Here is a 17,245-nt window from a genome sequence, read left to right on the forward strand (position 1 = left end):
AAAAATCTAGAATAACATTTGTGAAATGAAAATTAATATTAATAAATATGTTATAAATATTATTCCTTAAGTCGATATAATTAGTAAAATTTTAACAAACAATATATGAGATTTGGGTATTTCAGTACACGTTTCATAACTTTCGCATAATTTAATATACAAAATTTTAAAATTGTGTACATTACTACCGCTAGTTTACATAAAAAATTTTACTCTCAAAAACAAATGTAACAAACTTTGCCAAAGATACGAGAACAATGTTTTATTGTTACATGTAACAAATACTAGATACACAATAAATTAGTAAAGTACAACGTAGTACGTTCAGTGATGTGCATGTAAATGATTATTTTTATAAGTACAATGCGAAATGAACGAAATAATATGTGTTAAAGATAAACCAAAATTGTATAGAACTTGTTTGCACTCTATGCTTTTTTAAAAAAATTTTACATTTCATGTAATATATAATATAGACAGGTCTTTTTTCTTCTTTAACATATACATTTCATTATAATCACATTCTAACATTCTTTGTTAATAACATCGGTAGAAACACATCTTTCTTTTACTAGTTACTTCATAATAATATAAGATAAAAGGTATAAAATAATTATGAATTACGAAATAATGCCTAAAAAATAACGTAACAGTTGACAAAAAAAGATATAAGTTCAACGAAACAAATTATTGCAACGATTCTTATTCGGAAAGATATGCATTCCATCGATGCGATGAAACTCACGCTTCTTATTGATTTAATTTAAATAAATGTTTCCGTACAAGTTGGCTTTACACACCTCAATCTTTTGCATTAATCAAGCAAATTACGAAATGCTGTCAGGCCACCTACAAATTTAATATAAAACAATAAATATAATTATTATTAGCATTTACACTTATTGTGTTGCTGTTTTATAGGTATATATTCACATAACACTTTAAATATATATCCAAATACAAAAGAAAAAGTAACAAGTGCAAAGGTTCAAAAACTTTGAACGATAAAGGGTGCACTCCTTTGTAATCACGTTTATGTTTCTTGTATCATTATTATAGAATGTGAAAAAAAGCATTTCACACACATGTTACGCACAAGGCACAGGAGGCTTACCCCTACTAGCGCGAGTTTACAAAATGGAATAAAGAACAAGAATTTACCACGTTTTTCGAGTGTACTAATTTTGTCGCAATATTAATAATTTATCTAATTTTCTGTACAAACATATTTATATATATTACTTATGTGCATTTTCTCGCAAATAAAATGTATATATGTATATATATTACAAAGTAACTCCTCTGAGTCTGTACAATGATTTCGTAGGCAGATTGTACTCCAAATTTAATAATCTTTTTCCTCGGAGCACGACTAGACTAGGATCTGTCAATTCAAGCTTGATTCACTTTCTATAGCAAAGATCGTACTTGTCGTGGCATTTGCCATGATTGCAAACGTTTATCTTTGCTACCAGCTATGATCTAAAAAAATAAATGTTTGAATATTACATTTAGTGTAATATTCTAACAGCATTTTAATAGAATATTTTAGATACCTTATTGTCTATGACTTCCATACTTAATAACATATTACCAGGTCCAGGTATACTGCATACAAGTTGATGATCCTAGAGTTTGTTTAAAGATTAATACAATTAATACAATAAAGATTAAACAAATTAGTTTTTAAGTTCATACTAACCTTTGTATTAAATACATAAATATTTCCATCATAACAACCGGCAAACAATAGTTGTTTGTACAGACGCATGCATACAATTCCTACACCAGCATCATACTGCATTGTTTGTTCGCCATTCTATAAAATAAAGGAATGCAAAGAATGAATTTTACATGATGATGCGATATTACAATGATGACATGAAAGATTATACAGTAGAACCTCGATTATCCGGACACTCATTATTCAAGCGTTCTATCATCGGAATATTCTATTATCGGTACATTTCGTACTATGTGTGTATGTAATCCATGCAGTATTTATTTCCTTCTATCAAAATTATCGGAAATAACTTTTCAATTCGAACAAACTCTTCACAGCATTTTAGTATGGTATTTACATTCAAAGCCTCACGGCAACAATGTTGTCAGAACGGAAATGAGTAATATTGTCAGTTGAAACAAAATATAAAATCATGAAGAAGTTGAGAAATGGCGAGAATGCAATAAACTTAACACAAGAATATCTATGTTGGAAAATCTACGGTCAGTAGTATAAAAAATAAAAAGTGAGCAATAGAAAATTATTTACAGGATATTGACTCATCGGATGCTAGCACTTGCCAAACAAGTTGAAAACTGGCAAAAAATAATGATTTCGACACGATTCGTTACTAGTGGTTTCTACAATGTAGACATAAAGAAATACCTATATCAGCGCCGATTATATGCGAGGAAGCTTGGCAGTTTAATGAAAAATTAAATGGAAATCCTAATTTTTACCAAAGTTTAAATTACGTCACGGTATTCACCAAATGAACATTAGTGGAGAAAAACTTTTTCGTGGGCTTGCAACGCTGCATAGCATACCAGAATGCGAAGATCGTAACAGAACTGACGTAATAGATTGGCTTGAATTTGATAAGAAATATAATATTGGTACACAAGTATGTACCAATGAAATTCTTCAAAGTGTTAATAACAAAACTCTGGATCAAGAAGTGGATGAATGAACGGATGACTACAATGAAGATGTGCCTTCTCATTTTTTATTCTTAAGCAATTGTAGCTCTCGAAAAAGTGCTTGAATGGTTCGAAACATGAAACGAATGCAGCTAGAAGAAATCACTCGCATTAAAATATATATATGACCTAGAGGCAAGATATGGGATCCGAAAGATTTTATGTAGCGTTTAATTGTTTGTTTGTATCATTTGGTTTAAAATATATGAAATTTAGCACAGAAAATGTTGTCGTTCTATTATAATCGAGATTGTATTGTACCTATATATATTATTTTTACAAACCGTAAAATCAAAGACAAGTATAGATGTGCTACTTGTACCACAATAAATCAAATGATTATCACGCATCAAACTATACACAGTGTGACTTTTTTGACCACAAATTGTGCGAAGAAATAGGCCATTTTGAGCATCTCGTATCGTTATCGGTTGACTACGTGATGCTACGATAAGAACTCTTCGTGGACCCTCGTTAGTTGCTTTTAAAGCTAATACAGACTTATCTGAGAACTGTATGCTGTTTCCTTTAATAGTACCTGACTGAAATATTCATACATTTATTGTTACAAAAATGATATTCATACATATTCGATAAAAACAATTTTATACATGACATTTTTCAACGAACCTTTATATGATAGCGTGATACATGCCCTGACTTAGTACCAATAAAAATTATTCCCCATGCTTCATCCATACATTGTATAGGGCTACCTATATCCGCTGTATCTCTCACTTGTACTCCAGTCTAATGAAATTTATTTATAATAAATAATAATATGTAGCAAAAGGAGTTAACAACATGTATGTATTATGCTAAATTGATAAACTTGTTACTGTTACCATTATGTTGTAACATCGTAAGGTTCCATCCAATGAACCAGAGAACATCCATTCTTTGTTAATATCTGTGCTAGTTGTATTGTATACATATAAACAAGTTACTGCTGCTTGATGACCTTTGTAGATGTTTAATATTCCATTAGATGCTTGATTGTACCTGTATATTCTGCCATCTTCACTTGCGGCTAGGAATGAATTCTCAAAAACCTGGAAAAAATACTTTCCTGTTATTAAGTTGTAAAATTTAATCTAACTTGTAGAATTCTGATAAAAGTTATTTATAGTGGCAACAATTTCATGATTATAGATAAAAAGAGAAATAACAAATAACTGCATTATAATATAGAAATAACACTAACATAAGTAAGAGGAAAATAACAAGTGGAAATTTGAAAACTAGACATTTTTACAGATTTTATTAACACTATTTCCCTGTATTTTTACATTTGTATATATCATATGCCAATAGAACACTTTATATGACAAAATAAATATTTTATAAAAAATAAAATATAATAGCAAAAAAGTATAATGGTTCTATACAAATTAAGACCATAATACAATTTCTTTGTTTCAAAGAATATTTGGATCTACTATGTTATAAAAAAGAAGAGAAAGTATCACAGAGTTTGATGCCAAAAAATAAAAATACTTATGCATTACTTTAATACATACATTCATGTCTTTACCTTAATATCTAAAATAGGACCTTTATGAACCGTATATTGCGTCCTCGGTAGTTCTTTATCGTCATTTATATCTATTGCAGTCAATGTTGATCCAGACTTGCTGTGTTGTTGATTCTTAGTAACTATCGTTTTTTCTTCCACAATCTCAATATCTGGTTTATAATAATTCTGTGTAATGTCTACAGTAATAGGTTCCTTCGCTAAAACTGGCATAACTTCGATATTGGGGTCTGCACATTCTTCTTTATCATTTACAGGTGAATCCATATTTGCAGATCTTGGTATTTTCTTAATTTTAATGGAACTTATTTGATCATTAACAAGTCGTGTTGTATCGTCAAATTTTTTAATCAATTTTAAAGCCTGACTTCGTGGTAATTCACTCAATGATGTTGTCTTGCATACAGTAGGCAAATCTTTGGTTGATGTTGATTCCATAAGACTTACGGAAGAATCCATTTGAGTAGAGTTAGGATAGACGTATGTGTTAATTTTGGATATTCCATACTTTTGTAATACGTCTAAGCTTGCATTCGGATTTAAAATCGTATGTCTACAATCTACTATCCGTACTACGCAATTCATCATTTCGGACATTGTATGTTTTTTGTGTCTTTTAATTCCTTTTAAAGATTCATTACTTGAATTCAATTCATGTGCCACAACTTCAATTTCTGGAAGAATAGGCGTGCGTCGCTTTCTGTTCATTATTGACTTTTGAATATTACGATTCTTTCTAGAATTTACTAATATAGTTTCGACTTCTTCGCATGGTGATGTACTTGGAAACTGCATCCTGAAATTCTTTTCCTCCTGCTCAGCATTTGAGACGGTTACATCAATCTCTACTTTTATACGTTTCACAGGTTCTTCGGCATATCTCGAGCTTCGTCGAACAGCAGTCTTGTTGCTTCCTCTCTTATGCTTAAACGATTTCTTACTTAATACTTCATCGCTTTTTAACGCTTCTGTATTCTCAGTAAAAGAAGAAACAGATGCGCAATTCTGATTATTATTTTCTTCGCATGCAGTCTTATCAAATCGCTCAATATCTTTTCTTTTATGTGATTCTTTATGTTCTTTGAGACTTATAAAGCGTTCATTTTGAGGTATACAATCGAATTCTTCAACAGTATTGTCAACATTATTATCTTCATCGTACAAAACTAAGGAATCTTGCATATTTGCTTCGTTTATGTTTTCTAGTTTAAAACCAAATTTATCCTTTGATGTAGTTTCATCCATAATAGCAATATTTTTATCATTGTTAGATTCAGTTGAAGCATCATAATTATTTCGAGTATCTTCAGATGTTCTTACAAATTGACTGTTAGTAGGTTCCTGTGTTGCAATATTCTCATCAGTATTACTTAGTTTGTTTTGCAAAGTAGACTCCATAGTTTCCACATTAGTTTTTCTTTCAGCTTTTTCCGAATATTCCAAGACGTTTGAGATATTCTGACCATCGCGAATATTATTTGAATTTGATTCCGTAAGACACGAATCTGAATCTTTTATTGAGGTCGACCGATTGATTTTCACATTATCATTTTCTACAGCTTGCTGTACAAAGGATTTTACTAAATTTGCTTCGATATTCATAGATGTATCATCTGTACATGTTTCGGATAAATTCGTTACAACTTTTGATGACACACTGATTTCCAAATCTTGTTGGAAGTATTCATTATTTAAAAATTCTTGCGATTTACTAGATAACATTTGTAAATCATCTTTCTTCGAAACATTATTCCTTTCATTTTTATTGTCAGAAATGTTAACATCGACCAATGGTTCGATGCAAACTTCTTTAATATTTCTTAGTGAGGAATTTATAATCTGTTTCTCCTTATTATCTCTAAATTCAGAGTTTACCTCTGGGTTTGGTATAGCAGATACAGCACCTTCGGAGTAATTAGTTAATCGCTTTTCCGATGACTCTACATAAAGACCTTCTGTTCTATTTTCTGCTACTGCATTTATCACTTCAACTACGTTTTTCCACAGTTGCGGATCACCTGTTTGTTGTTTAGTTTGCTGTTCGAAAGAATCCAGTAATTGTTTCTTTTGATGCAATTTTTTGGTATATAGAGCTGACAGTGGTAACTCCTCCTCATCAGGAGTTAAAGTATTCACAATCTGGAACAAATTCTCTAATTTTCTCTTTTTCTTTCTTCGCGCTTCGGCTCTTATTCTTCGCGTTTTCGCAATTTCTTTCTTATACGTTTCCTCTAACAAAGCAAGGCCAGTGTTTGATTTCTTTTGATCATCTGTACTTGGATTCTGAAGAAGAGAATCCCAAGTACTATCATCCGAATATATCGATGACCTTTCTGGTGTTTTGTTCTCCATTGGTTTTTCTATTAAATCTACGTCATTACTTGTCTTATTTGAGGTTTCATGTTTTTCTTCGCAATCTTTTGTTAAATAATTTTCTTTGTTAAGCTCTGGTACTTTTATTTCAATAGTGCCTTCATTGAGTATTTGAGGTTCCACAGATTCAATGTTTTCAGTCTCTTGAGATTTAATTATATCTTTATTGATATCTTCTTGGAATATAGTTTCATTCACTGAAACCTGATCAGAATTTTGTTCTATTGTTGTTCGTTTTGTATTGATTTTTTTAAGTGTTACTTTTATTGCGTTATTAACTTGTTTCTTCTCTGTAACCGTACTTTGTGTGTCCTTGGTGTATACATTTTGACTGTCTGATTTATTTTCCGATCTTTTAACCGCTCTTTCAGAGCTTTGTCTCTTTCTTTTTTTAGACGATTTAGTATCTTCGGCATGATATGCGATCTCTTCATCATCGGAACCACAAGTAGAAGTACAACTTCCCCTTTTCTCTGCATGATGATCGTGTTTATACAATGTCTTAGATTTATTTGGCTGTATCGGATTAATCGGACTGTCTTTTGTAGGTAAACTTCCTATAGTTGTCTTGGCACATTGATTTGCTACGGGATTAGGTTCGATATTCTGAAGTAATTGTGTCATTAACGCGGATGGAGTTCGAGGTCTAATTACTGGCGTTTCAACTTCTTTGTCTTCGTGTGTCACGTTATTTTGTTGTAAATTATTGTCGTTTGGTAAAGTATCGCTTGTTAACATTTGATAGAGGGTCATCTTTTCTGTCATTAATTTATGGATTTCAACATCGATTTCGATCATCCTAGCCATTACAGCTTCTTTCATGGTTGGACGTTTAATTTTTACAATATCTGATGTCAATGCTTTCTTCACTATCTTCTTTGAAATAGTAGGCTTCCGTTTCTTATGTCTGCTTTTCGATTTATTGTTTATGTTATTTAAAGTCTTATTCTTGTCTTTTTGATTCAACTTATTCGAAATTCGTGCCCCGTATCCTTTATTACAATTGATAGATAAATTTCTATCAATGGACGTGCTTATTTCACAAGGAACTGATATTTGCTTATCTAGCAAATTATTATCCACTTGCTGTTGTTTCTTCAATTCTAGAAATTCTTTATTTGCTTCAGGTATTGATGCAGTATTCCGAAAGTTCTCTATGGACTTTCTCCTGGCAGTTTTTATTGGAACATTTAAATTTTGTGAGCTTTCACTTTCAAGGGATGTAACTACTGGTTCGGTTGCGCAAGAAGATTGAACATTATGCAGTAAATTATCTTCTGATACATCGGTACAATGTTCATTCCTTTCTTCGATTCTTATTTCTGTAATCGATGATAGTTCGATCGTTGCACATTTTTGAGAAATATTTTCAGATGTTGCATTAATAATATTTTGTGGATGTTCTACTGAAATTTCTGAATTAATTGAATTAATAGGTTTAGTAGTTTTTAGTATTTTTGAATTTGCTTCTAAATTTTCGTTTGATGAAGGTATAGGAAAAAATAGATTTGTAGTATTTACAGACCTCTCTGCAGCAGCAAATAACTCTGATGGAAAAACAGCAGTAGTTTTTTCAGACGACGTAGATTTCCCATTTTCACGCGTAGATGTTACATTAGTTTGATTTCGTTTCCCATCGTGATTGTTCTTATCAAAAACTTCTGACAACTCGTTAAAAGCTATTGAGTTAAAACTTGATTTAATATCACTCGTCAAATTCTCTTGTTCCTGCAATGATTTAGTCGTAAAAATATCTGCATCTCGCGCAATGCAATCTTCAAGATCTAAGTCAAGAGAACTCAATTTCTTGATCGATTTTTCATCTGTATCATCTATATATTCGTCTAAAACAATAAATGACTGGCTATCTTCGTCAAGTGTATCTTGACGATTGTCTATGTTAGCTAGAAATAAAAATTTCGGCTGAGCAGAATGATCGTAAGTTTGATCATTTTCCGTTGTTATATCTTTATCCTTAATTTCCAACGTCGTATCATCAATCTTGATATTATCTTTCACATTTAAGCTATGATCTATCGTTTTTTCTGTAATATTTTGTTGCTCTTTTGCTAAATTAGAAATTGAGAATATTTCGTTTTCTTCGTCCATTTTCTTAGAAGAATCTTCGTCACCATCTTTCTCTTCCTCTTTCCATTCTATAATGGGTTTATCATTGAAACATGTTTGTAAGCATTGGTTTGGATCTTTGTATTCTTTTATTGTGTTTTCTTTGATATTTGCGTTGTTCATTTTTGTATGATATAATAGAGATACTTGACAAATATCATTATCGATGGTATCCGCGAGAAAACCCTTAAACGGACTACTCCGACTATCTGGAGATTTCGCTTCGTTCTTACCACGTATTTTACTATAATTGGATAAAATTGTTAATTTTTGGCTTAACTGAGATATAGTCCCATCCTGCTCCTCTACATCATTCGTTTCTACATTTATATCATCGTTTTTAACAATAGCTTCCGAATGGATTCTCGTATCCAAAGTAGAATTACCAACGGCTTTCGAATTTTGCAAATGTTTAATATTAATTGTATGACTGTATTTCTCAATATCAACATCGATTTGCTCGCTTAACGAATGGGATTCTTCGCTAATGTAGTTCGAAACAAGAGGTGGTGTACTTGTCATACATTTTTCAGTGCAAATTGGTTGAATATGACCAACAGACGTTGAGCCTACTGTTGACATGTCGTTACATATATCCTTTTGTTTGTTTAAGCTTACAGCGGACATAGATTCAGCGAACATACTCACTTCACTGACTTTAGTTGTATGTTCTTCCATTTCTTTATTTGATTCATCATCTTTTTTTGCATTTTCCGGGCTTATTAAATTTTGGTCCTGGGTTCTCGCCATTTCTTCATTTAAAACCTGCTGGTTCGAAATAATTATTTCATTATCTTGTAGTGCAACGTCTTTATTAATGCTTACTGTTTCTTTGTTACTATCAGTGAGTACTTGATTGTTTTGTCTTACCACGGAATGAGTATTAACTTGTTTCTGTAGAGTTTTGCTATCAATTATCACTTCTGCGTTTCCCGAACACGTTTCAGCAGTTTGAAGTTTAGGTAAATTTTCATGAATATTATGACTGCTTGTTTTTTTAACTTCGCTTTGATCGGTGGCATGTGAACTTACAATCGGTACTTCTTTATTGCCATCAGGCGTCTTTTTATGAGAATGTTTTTCTACAGGGTTTTCTTCCATCGATTTAGGTTCATTCGGCTTCGAACTCTTTTTCTTTTTTTCACACGATTTCTTAGCTTTCTCTTTCTTCAATTTCAATTCTTTACTTCCCTCTGATCGAATATTTTTAAACTTAGAGGAGTCAACATCTGAAATTGGTTTCTTTGGCTTTTTCTCTGATTCTAGTTTTGATTTCTTTCTATTCGAAAATTCGTCGAATTCTTGCTTGGCAATTTCATTCGACAAGGATTTGTTATCATTTTTGCGTTCCATACGTTTTACAGAGTCTTTCAAAATGTTTGAATCAATATCTATGCATTGAGTTTCATTCTTCTCGTTGAAGTTTTTCGGTTGTATAGAAATCACAGCTTCTTTAGTTTCTTGCGCGACATCCATGGTCTGCTGCTCTTCTTCCAAATTATTCTTCTCTCTAGCCTGTTCTTTATCAGAATCCTCCGAAGTGGGCGTACTCGTTGATCTTACCGTAGTTAACCGTGGATCCGTTAGTTGTGCTTTATTTGTATTAATTTCAGTTTTTATTTCGCTTATTGCTTCTAACGATTCAACGTTAGATTTATCAGTAGGTAGAGAATGGTGAGATTCTCGAATCAACGAAGCAGAATTTGCAGGAGCCTCTTTTAACGCGCCTAGTTCCTTCAAACGTCTCTGCAACGCGCGCTCTTTATATGCTTTTATGTCTATTTTTTTATAACCGCCACTCTTGTTTTCCACCGAGTAAGTAGTTGTACATGCTTTTTCATCAACAGATTGATTATTCGTACTAGTATCAAGAACAAGATTTGAACTACTATGGGTTGCAAATGACATTATATGCGTTGTGTTATTATCACTGATAGCTTCGCTGTGCGATTGAATAGACGGAGATGATTCTTCAGTAAGTAAAGGTATATTAGTTTGATGTAAAGAGATATTCATAGATAAAATTCCGTCTATTCGTCCGTTATTATTCGTCGCTATTTCGTAATCTCTATTCGTTTCCAGAAGATCTATCGTCTTTTCGTTATCTACATTCACTGTATTATTCTTTGTAAATTCCGTTACTTTCTCCATAATTTGCCTCTGTTCCGCATTGTTGGATTCTGGCATTTGTTTGAGTTGTGCTTTAGTTTTCGGTTGCGTCACTACAGGAACAATCGTGGGTTTGTTCTTAGGTTGCGACGATACGGTCTCACAAGTAACAGGAAGTACAGTGCAGTCTTCCTCTGTCTGTAAACTTCGCAATTTAGTTAGTGACTCAGTTGACTTATTAACCGAAGTATTATTAATTCTGTCGTTCAATGAAGCATTCTCCTCGAACGAACTCATCGATTCCTCTTTGACGATTACTTCTTTCTTGATCTCATCCTCTGTCAGTACCCGAAACCCTTCGGTTTGTTCGCTAGATTTTGACGAACCCGAATAAGAATTCCTTCTCCTCTTTTTTCTCTTCTCTTTCCTTCGTTTCTCTTTCTTGTCTTTTTTCCTTCTTTCACGTTTGCGAGATTTTCTTTCCTTATGTCTACTCTTTTCTTTCCATTCCTTTTCTATCTCAGCGACTACTTCATCTCTGATGGTTTCATTGAGCGATTTTTGCTTTGCGATCTTTTCCTTTTCTTTTATTACTTTCAACAATTTTGTCACGTTGGGAGAAACAGTTTCCTCGTCACTGTCGCTGAAATTACTTGAACTGGTCTCGCTACTGCTTGCCGATTTTTCTGCTGTTTGTAGTTCTTCTATCTCGCTAGGATCGCTAATACACCTATCTAAATTATGCACAGAAACTTCGCGGGTTAAAGGACTTATGCTTAAATGTCTCATTGGTGAATCTGACGAACAGTATCTCGGAGCGCGATTATTTCTCTCATCTTTGCTTAAATTTTCTGCGCTGTTAGAGGTATTTTTTCGCACAATAGTTGAAGCTACCAAAGTGTTAGTTAGTCCATACTTCGCTTCCCATTCTTCTTTCGTTAAATTCCTAAATGTATCCGGATCCTCTCGTTCCTTTCTCTTCCATCTTTCATACCTTTCGTGGTTAGACACGTGACGCGTGTTGCGATCTTCGGAACTGGATTTACGCGCTCTTAAGTGATCTATATCCGCGTTACTTTTACCTAACTGTTTGACTCGCGCGATCCCAGCTGAAAAAATATCATCGAGATCAGCTACTGTTTTGTTAGGAATCTGTGAGAAAGTGTTATACTCAGAAGCTTCTGTTATTGTTTGAACCAATGAAGCACCTGAACCTGTATCAATGCTCTTCTCCGGTTCCACAGGCAAACTCGTGTTTGATAAACTCTTCGTTCTCTCTGTTACTTGAAACAATATATCATCCAAGTCAGCTTCGTTAAATAGTGGTTGCTGTTGCTTCTTATGCGCATTCTCGATTTCGCGATCATTTGATAGTGATCGATGCGACGAATTTGTATCCTGTCGTAAAATATTAACATTCGATTCTGTGTTCAAGGAATAGTGAGTAGATTCTTCTTTACTATATATAGATTTATCTTCCGCATGTTCTTCGTCTTGAGGATCTTGATACTCAGTAAAAGATGGGATTTTTAGACTCTCCTCCCTTACATCCTCACACGAATGTACTCCCAGATTTTCGTCCTGATTTATAATTTTAATCTCTTCGACATCTGCATTTTGACTTTCGGATAATTCAGTATCAAACGGTATATCAAGTTGTAAAACTTCGCTCAAATGATGAATAAATTCTGTAGGTAAATCCGTAATACCGACAACAGCGCTTGGATCTAACATCGCGTTCAATTGATTCATAAATTCTATTCTATCGTATTCTTTCATTTTCTCGTCTTCCATGTTTCTTAGTTCTAAAGAAAGAGACGACTTTCTTTCTTTCACCAGATGTTCCATTGCAATATCAAACTTACGAAGACTCGAATTATTGACCATATTGCAAATATCGTTTTTACTCATTTTCAAGAAACGACTGATCACTCTTTTCTTCCATAAAGCTTCTGGGGTAAAAACCTTTTTCTTTCCAGATTCTTTTTTTGATTTTTGATTCTTTTGAATATCTATGTCACTAGATGTTAGTGTTGTATTCGAAGAATGCGCATGTAATTTTTCCAAATCTCCGTAATTTTTATAACGATAACATGTATCATTTGATTTTTCATGTATAGGGATGACTTGTGGATCAGCATTTTTGTTAATTTTCGCCTCTTTTTGTTTATTTTTATTTTGATTCGTGTTATTTTTACTTTCAGAAGAATGCTTCCTAGAGTGAGCCTTCTCTTTATTTGAATTTTGAATTGCACTTTGTTGCAAGATTTCTCTGTTTTCAGGAATATTTATAACAGTCCTATGCCACTCTTCCGGTTTATGTATTTTCTTTGTTTTGGAGTTTAAGTTGAACACCACCTTGGGTCTTATTTGATCACTTGCCAATAATGCATTTTCGGTATTTTTACTCTGACTTTGTACACTTTGTCCCTCATCTATTGCCTTGATATCCTCTTGTTTCTCACAAATTAGTTCTGGTCCACAGACTACATTTTGTCTACCTTTCTTATTCCTATTCTTTTTTTGTTTTCTTGTATTACTTGTATTTCCTTTCTCTACTGACAAAGAACGATGTGTACTTTCGATTGGTATTGGAATTTTGGATGGTGTCAATGGTAATTCAGAAACTGTAGGTCTATCTTTATCGTTTGTTTCTTCTGTCAAGTTCATTATTTGCTTTGCAAATTCCATTGCTTCTTGCATATCTTCTAACCCATCATCCATGTTTATGCTTTGATTAGGATTGGAATTTCCTCCCACTGAAGGTTCTTTTGGTGGCGGTAGAAGAACTTCAGTGACATTCATAGGAGGTAGAGGCAATGGAAATTCTCTTATTATTTCTTGTCCGCTACTTGTTTGTGATATAACAGGTGAAAAATTCATCTGTACATTAGAAATAAAAGGTTGACGCGATGGTATGTTTATAGGAGGTAATTGTGCAAAATTTGGTACAATGGGACCAGTGTTAAAATCTGATGCTGGTGATGTGTCCATTAAATTCAGTGGCACTGTAGTTGACCTAGATGCATCTAAAGGTACAAATAGATTAGAACGTTCTTGAGATGAGAGTCGCGGATCGAAAATTGGTGGAGGTTGGAGGGTTTCCTCCCTTTTATGAATTTTTGGCGGTGGGTGTTGAGGATTAAATTCAGGTATTTTTTCATTATTTGTTACTGAGACGTTTGAAATTCTCGGAGGTGGTCCCCTGAGATCAAAAGTAGGCGATTGTTGTATAACTTTTAAATTAATTTGACAAGTACTTAGTGTTTGACCTTTCAAATCTAAAGAGGGCATAGACTGTACACTTTCTTGTTTATTAGATGGTTCAGTACCTGATTTTGATCTTATATTTGGTGGAGGTTCACTTGGATCAAAAGCAGGAGGCAAATCATTAGAAGAAAATAGCGCTATTGAATTGTGCTGACAGTCATGGTTTAAAACAGGTACATTATGCGTAAATGGTGGTGGTGCTCGTGGATCAAATCCAACTGGAACTAAGTCAGTTGCTTTAAATGATTTAACATGTCTTGGTGGAGGTATTCGATTACCATGAAAGGGTAATCTCTGTGATCCTCTAAAAAATGAATTTTTTCCATTCTGTTGGAAAACCCAATGGCCTCTAGGCCCCCCAATCCTTGGAGTTAACCTAGGAGGTATATTAAAGACCTTTGATTGAAAAACAGGTGGATTATGTAATTTCTTATCATCATTTAATTTGTTTGCTTCATAATTTGAATATGTTGAAGATGTAGAATCACAGACGCTGTTCGAATGAATTTCTTCATTAGATGGTAGAAAATTAAGTGATCTCTTTCGAGAACAATCAGATACATTTTCCAAATTTTGATGAATTACCTCTTGGGATACATTTCTTTGTAAATTATTTTGGATTTGATTATCTTCAAGCAGCTTTGTTTCTGTGTGATTATTATGTTGTATATTGATGTTAGTATCCTGTGTGTCATCTCTATTTGGATCTTGTATATCTACTTGCACAGTGTTTTGATTTTGTGGACAATCTATCTTTAACTCATTTTGATCATCTGTAGTTGATACTGATATAGAACTTGTTTCTACATCATTGACATCTAAAGCTCTTTCTGGCAGTGAAATATTTACTGAATCTGTCGGTAATAAATTTGTTATATTCTCATCTAAATTCAAAGTTAATAACTTTTCATTAACATTATTTGAGTTTGAAGATATCAAACTTTCTGTAATATTATTACCTTGCAATTGTAAGTTTTCCATGTTGCATTTAAAATCAGACAATTCGTTATGTATTTGTTCATGACATTTACCATCTTCCAATAACATATTTGACTGTTTGAAGTCATCTTTGTCATATGAATCCAAGATGATTAGGGATTCTTCTTCATCTATAATTGTAATTTCATTATTTGTACTTATTACATTATCTGTAGACTTCTTCTCAAAACTAATTGAAATCTCATTATTAGATTCACTATCTACATTTCCAAATTTTAAATTATTACAATCAATCCTGCCTATATCTCTAAGGTCAGTGAATGTCAGGTTGAGTTCAGGTGGTTCGTGTCTAAGCTCAGGGATAATTTTATTTCGAGTATTTTTTTCTTCAGAACCATTATTTGGTAATATAGGCAAATCATCTTCCAAAAAATTTGTAATTTCTTGTTCTGTTATAGAGGATAATTTTTTCTTTAATTTGTCAGCTGTTTCTGCAATCTTTTTCTGACGTTCTTCTTCAGAACCAAGCAAGGGAGTTTGTGGTACTGATACAGGCTTATCTTCAATTAATTCTTCTTGGGGTAATAATGCTGTATGTATAGGATTTCTTATAAAGCCCATATGAAATTGAGATGATGTTGGTCTACCAGGCCCAGAAAATCTTATTATTCCACGACCACCTATTGTTCTACCCCTGTTATTTGGTCGATATTGTAAATTTCCTCTATATTGCAAATGAAAATTTTTATTCTGCTGCCATGGTGCAAAATTTGGACGTTCTATCCATTTCTCAGGACCAGGTAACCTATGTGGTGGTCGTGGATGATTAAAACTAGGATGTGGAAATCTGGGAACATTAAAGCCATTGGCTGGACCATTTGTACGAGCTCCTCGTGGTCCAAAGCTTCTTCCACGATATCCACTGCTGCTCATCACACTGTTAATTATGACACTTTAATTATCACAGTGCATTCATCTATCTACAGTTCTGTTCACTGTCATACGACCCTTAAAATGCACTAAACCTATTATATTAATGTTTATATGCTGCATAGTTTATTTAATTAGGGTCTTCTTATTTTGGAAAATGAAATACTTTAAAGAAATCTGTACACTTAAAGTAATGTTCATTCTAATGATCCATCAAGTTACTAACACAAACTTTAAAATATTACAACCTATTACTATACATAATAAATTAAAGCTCTGTGCAAAATATACAGAAAGGACTATCCTTTTTTTATTCTTCAATCTTCTTTTCACTCCTCACGTCTTTACGACTGATATTAAATCCTTACGATTTTTAATCGCAACAGTGTGTGTGTGTGTGCGTGCGCGCGTGTGTCACAATTAGTATACACTCATTATCCTCGGATTATTGCAAGAAAAATATAGAATCCCCGCAACGTTAGCGAAACAATAATAAAACGACGTGTACTTATTATTCAAATATAATCGCCATGTTGCACAATCAGTTTCACTAATCTCGATAAACAATACGCATACTTCGCTGTCAGATGGTTACATTAAACTTAACTACTTTTAGAAAATGTCAACTTCTTTATGTGATAGTCAATGTTCAAGCACTATCGCGTGTCGTGCGATTATAGCAAATATGTTTCGATACACAATCACCGCGTATTCTATTCATTTAATTACATCTTCACTGTTCATGTTTAAAAACGTAAATTCAGTCACGAACTGACTAACATTTCAGATTGTTCACATTCGTTGTCAGCTTTAACATAGCAATGCTCTTCACGAAGTCGACTTTTTATAAAGTGAAAACCTTATAATCTCAATAACATTGATGGGAATTAATATGTAAGATAAGCAATCGATTGAATTTCAATCAATTATAAATCATTTCACAATATAAATATATTTCACAGTACATTTCTAAACATTAATATATTAAGGTCCACTGATGCATTACTACACTTTTCTATGAATTACAAGAATTCATATGGAACAATTGTCAATAACTCTGAAAAAGAAAGAATTGCTTGTATTTGTTCAGATTAATAATAAATGATACAGTGTATGATATTTGAAATTAAACTTTTTCCAATCCTTATCTTGATTACAGAACCTTGTAGTTCTCTACTTTAAGATTTCAAGAAAACTATTGGTTGCGAGTTTATTATTCTTTAATAATTTGTCAATAAATTTTAATGTAAAACATATTTC

At 32.8% G+C, this 17,245-nt stretch overlaps 1 protein-coding gene across 5 annotated transcripts; it reads right to left on the bottom strand.

Annotated features, from left to right (window-relative positions):
* Positions 1–40: 40 nt before the first annotated feature.
* Positions 41–16,828, bottom strand: LOC138186390 (titin homolog). Of its 5 annotated transcripts, none has more exons than XR_011174871.1 (8): positions 4,238–16,828; positions 3,549–3,755; positions 3,334–3,453; positions 2,988–3,245; positions 1,703–1,819; positions 1,557–1,628; positions 1,291–1,482; positions 41–849 (listed from the first exon to the last, which is right to left on the bottom strand). XR_011174871.1 is itself a non-coding variant. In XM_069126238.1 (8 exons), the coding sequence occupies exons 1-8, from the start codon at positions 15,986–15,988 to the stop codon at positions 1,411–1,413; spliced, it is 12,492 nt and encodes a 4,163-aa protein (XP_068982339.1). In that variant the 5' UTR covers positions 15,989–16,828; the 3' UTR covers positions 41–1,410. The 5 variants fall into 5 exon arrangements, 4 of the variants coding, with proteins under 4 accessions (XP_068982339.1, XP_068982338.1, XP_068982337.1 ...); XM_069126238.1 differs by having other exon boundaries at positions 41–1,482; positions 4,238–14,970; positions 15,076–16,828; XM_069126237.1 differs by having other exon boundaries at positions 41–1,482; positions 4,238–9,505; positions 9,608–16,828.
* Between the last annotated feature and the right edge of the window lie 417 nt (positions 16,829–17,245).

This window comes from Bombus flavifrons, chromosome 13 (genome assembly GCF_040668555.2).
Source record: "Bombus flavifrons isolate JBK064 chromosome 13, iyBomFlav1_principal, whole genome shotgun sequence".
Classification (NCBI taxonomy): Eukaryota; Metazoa; Arthropoda; class Insecta; order Hymenoptera; family Apidae; genus Bombus; species Bombus flavifrons.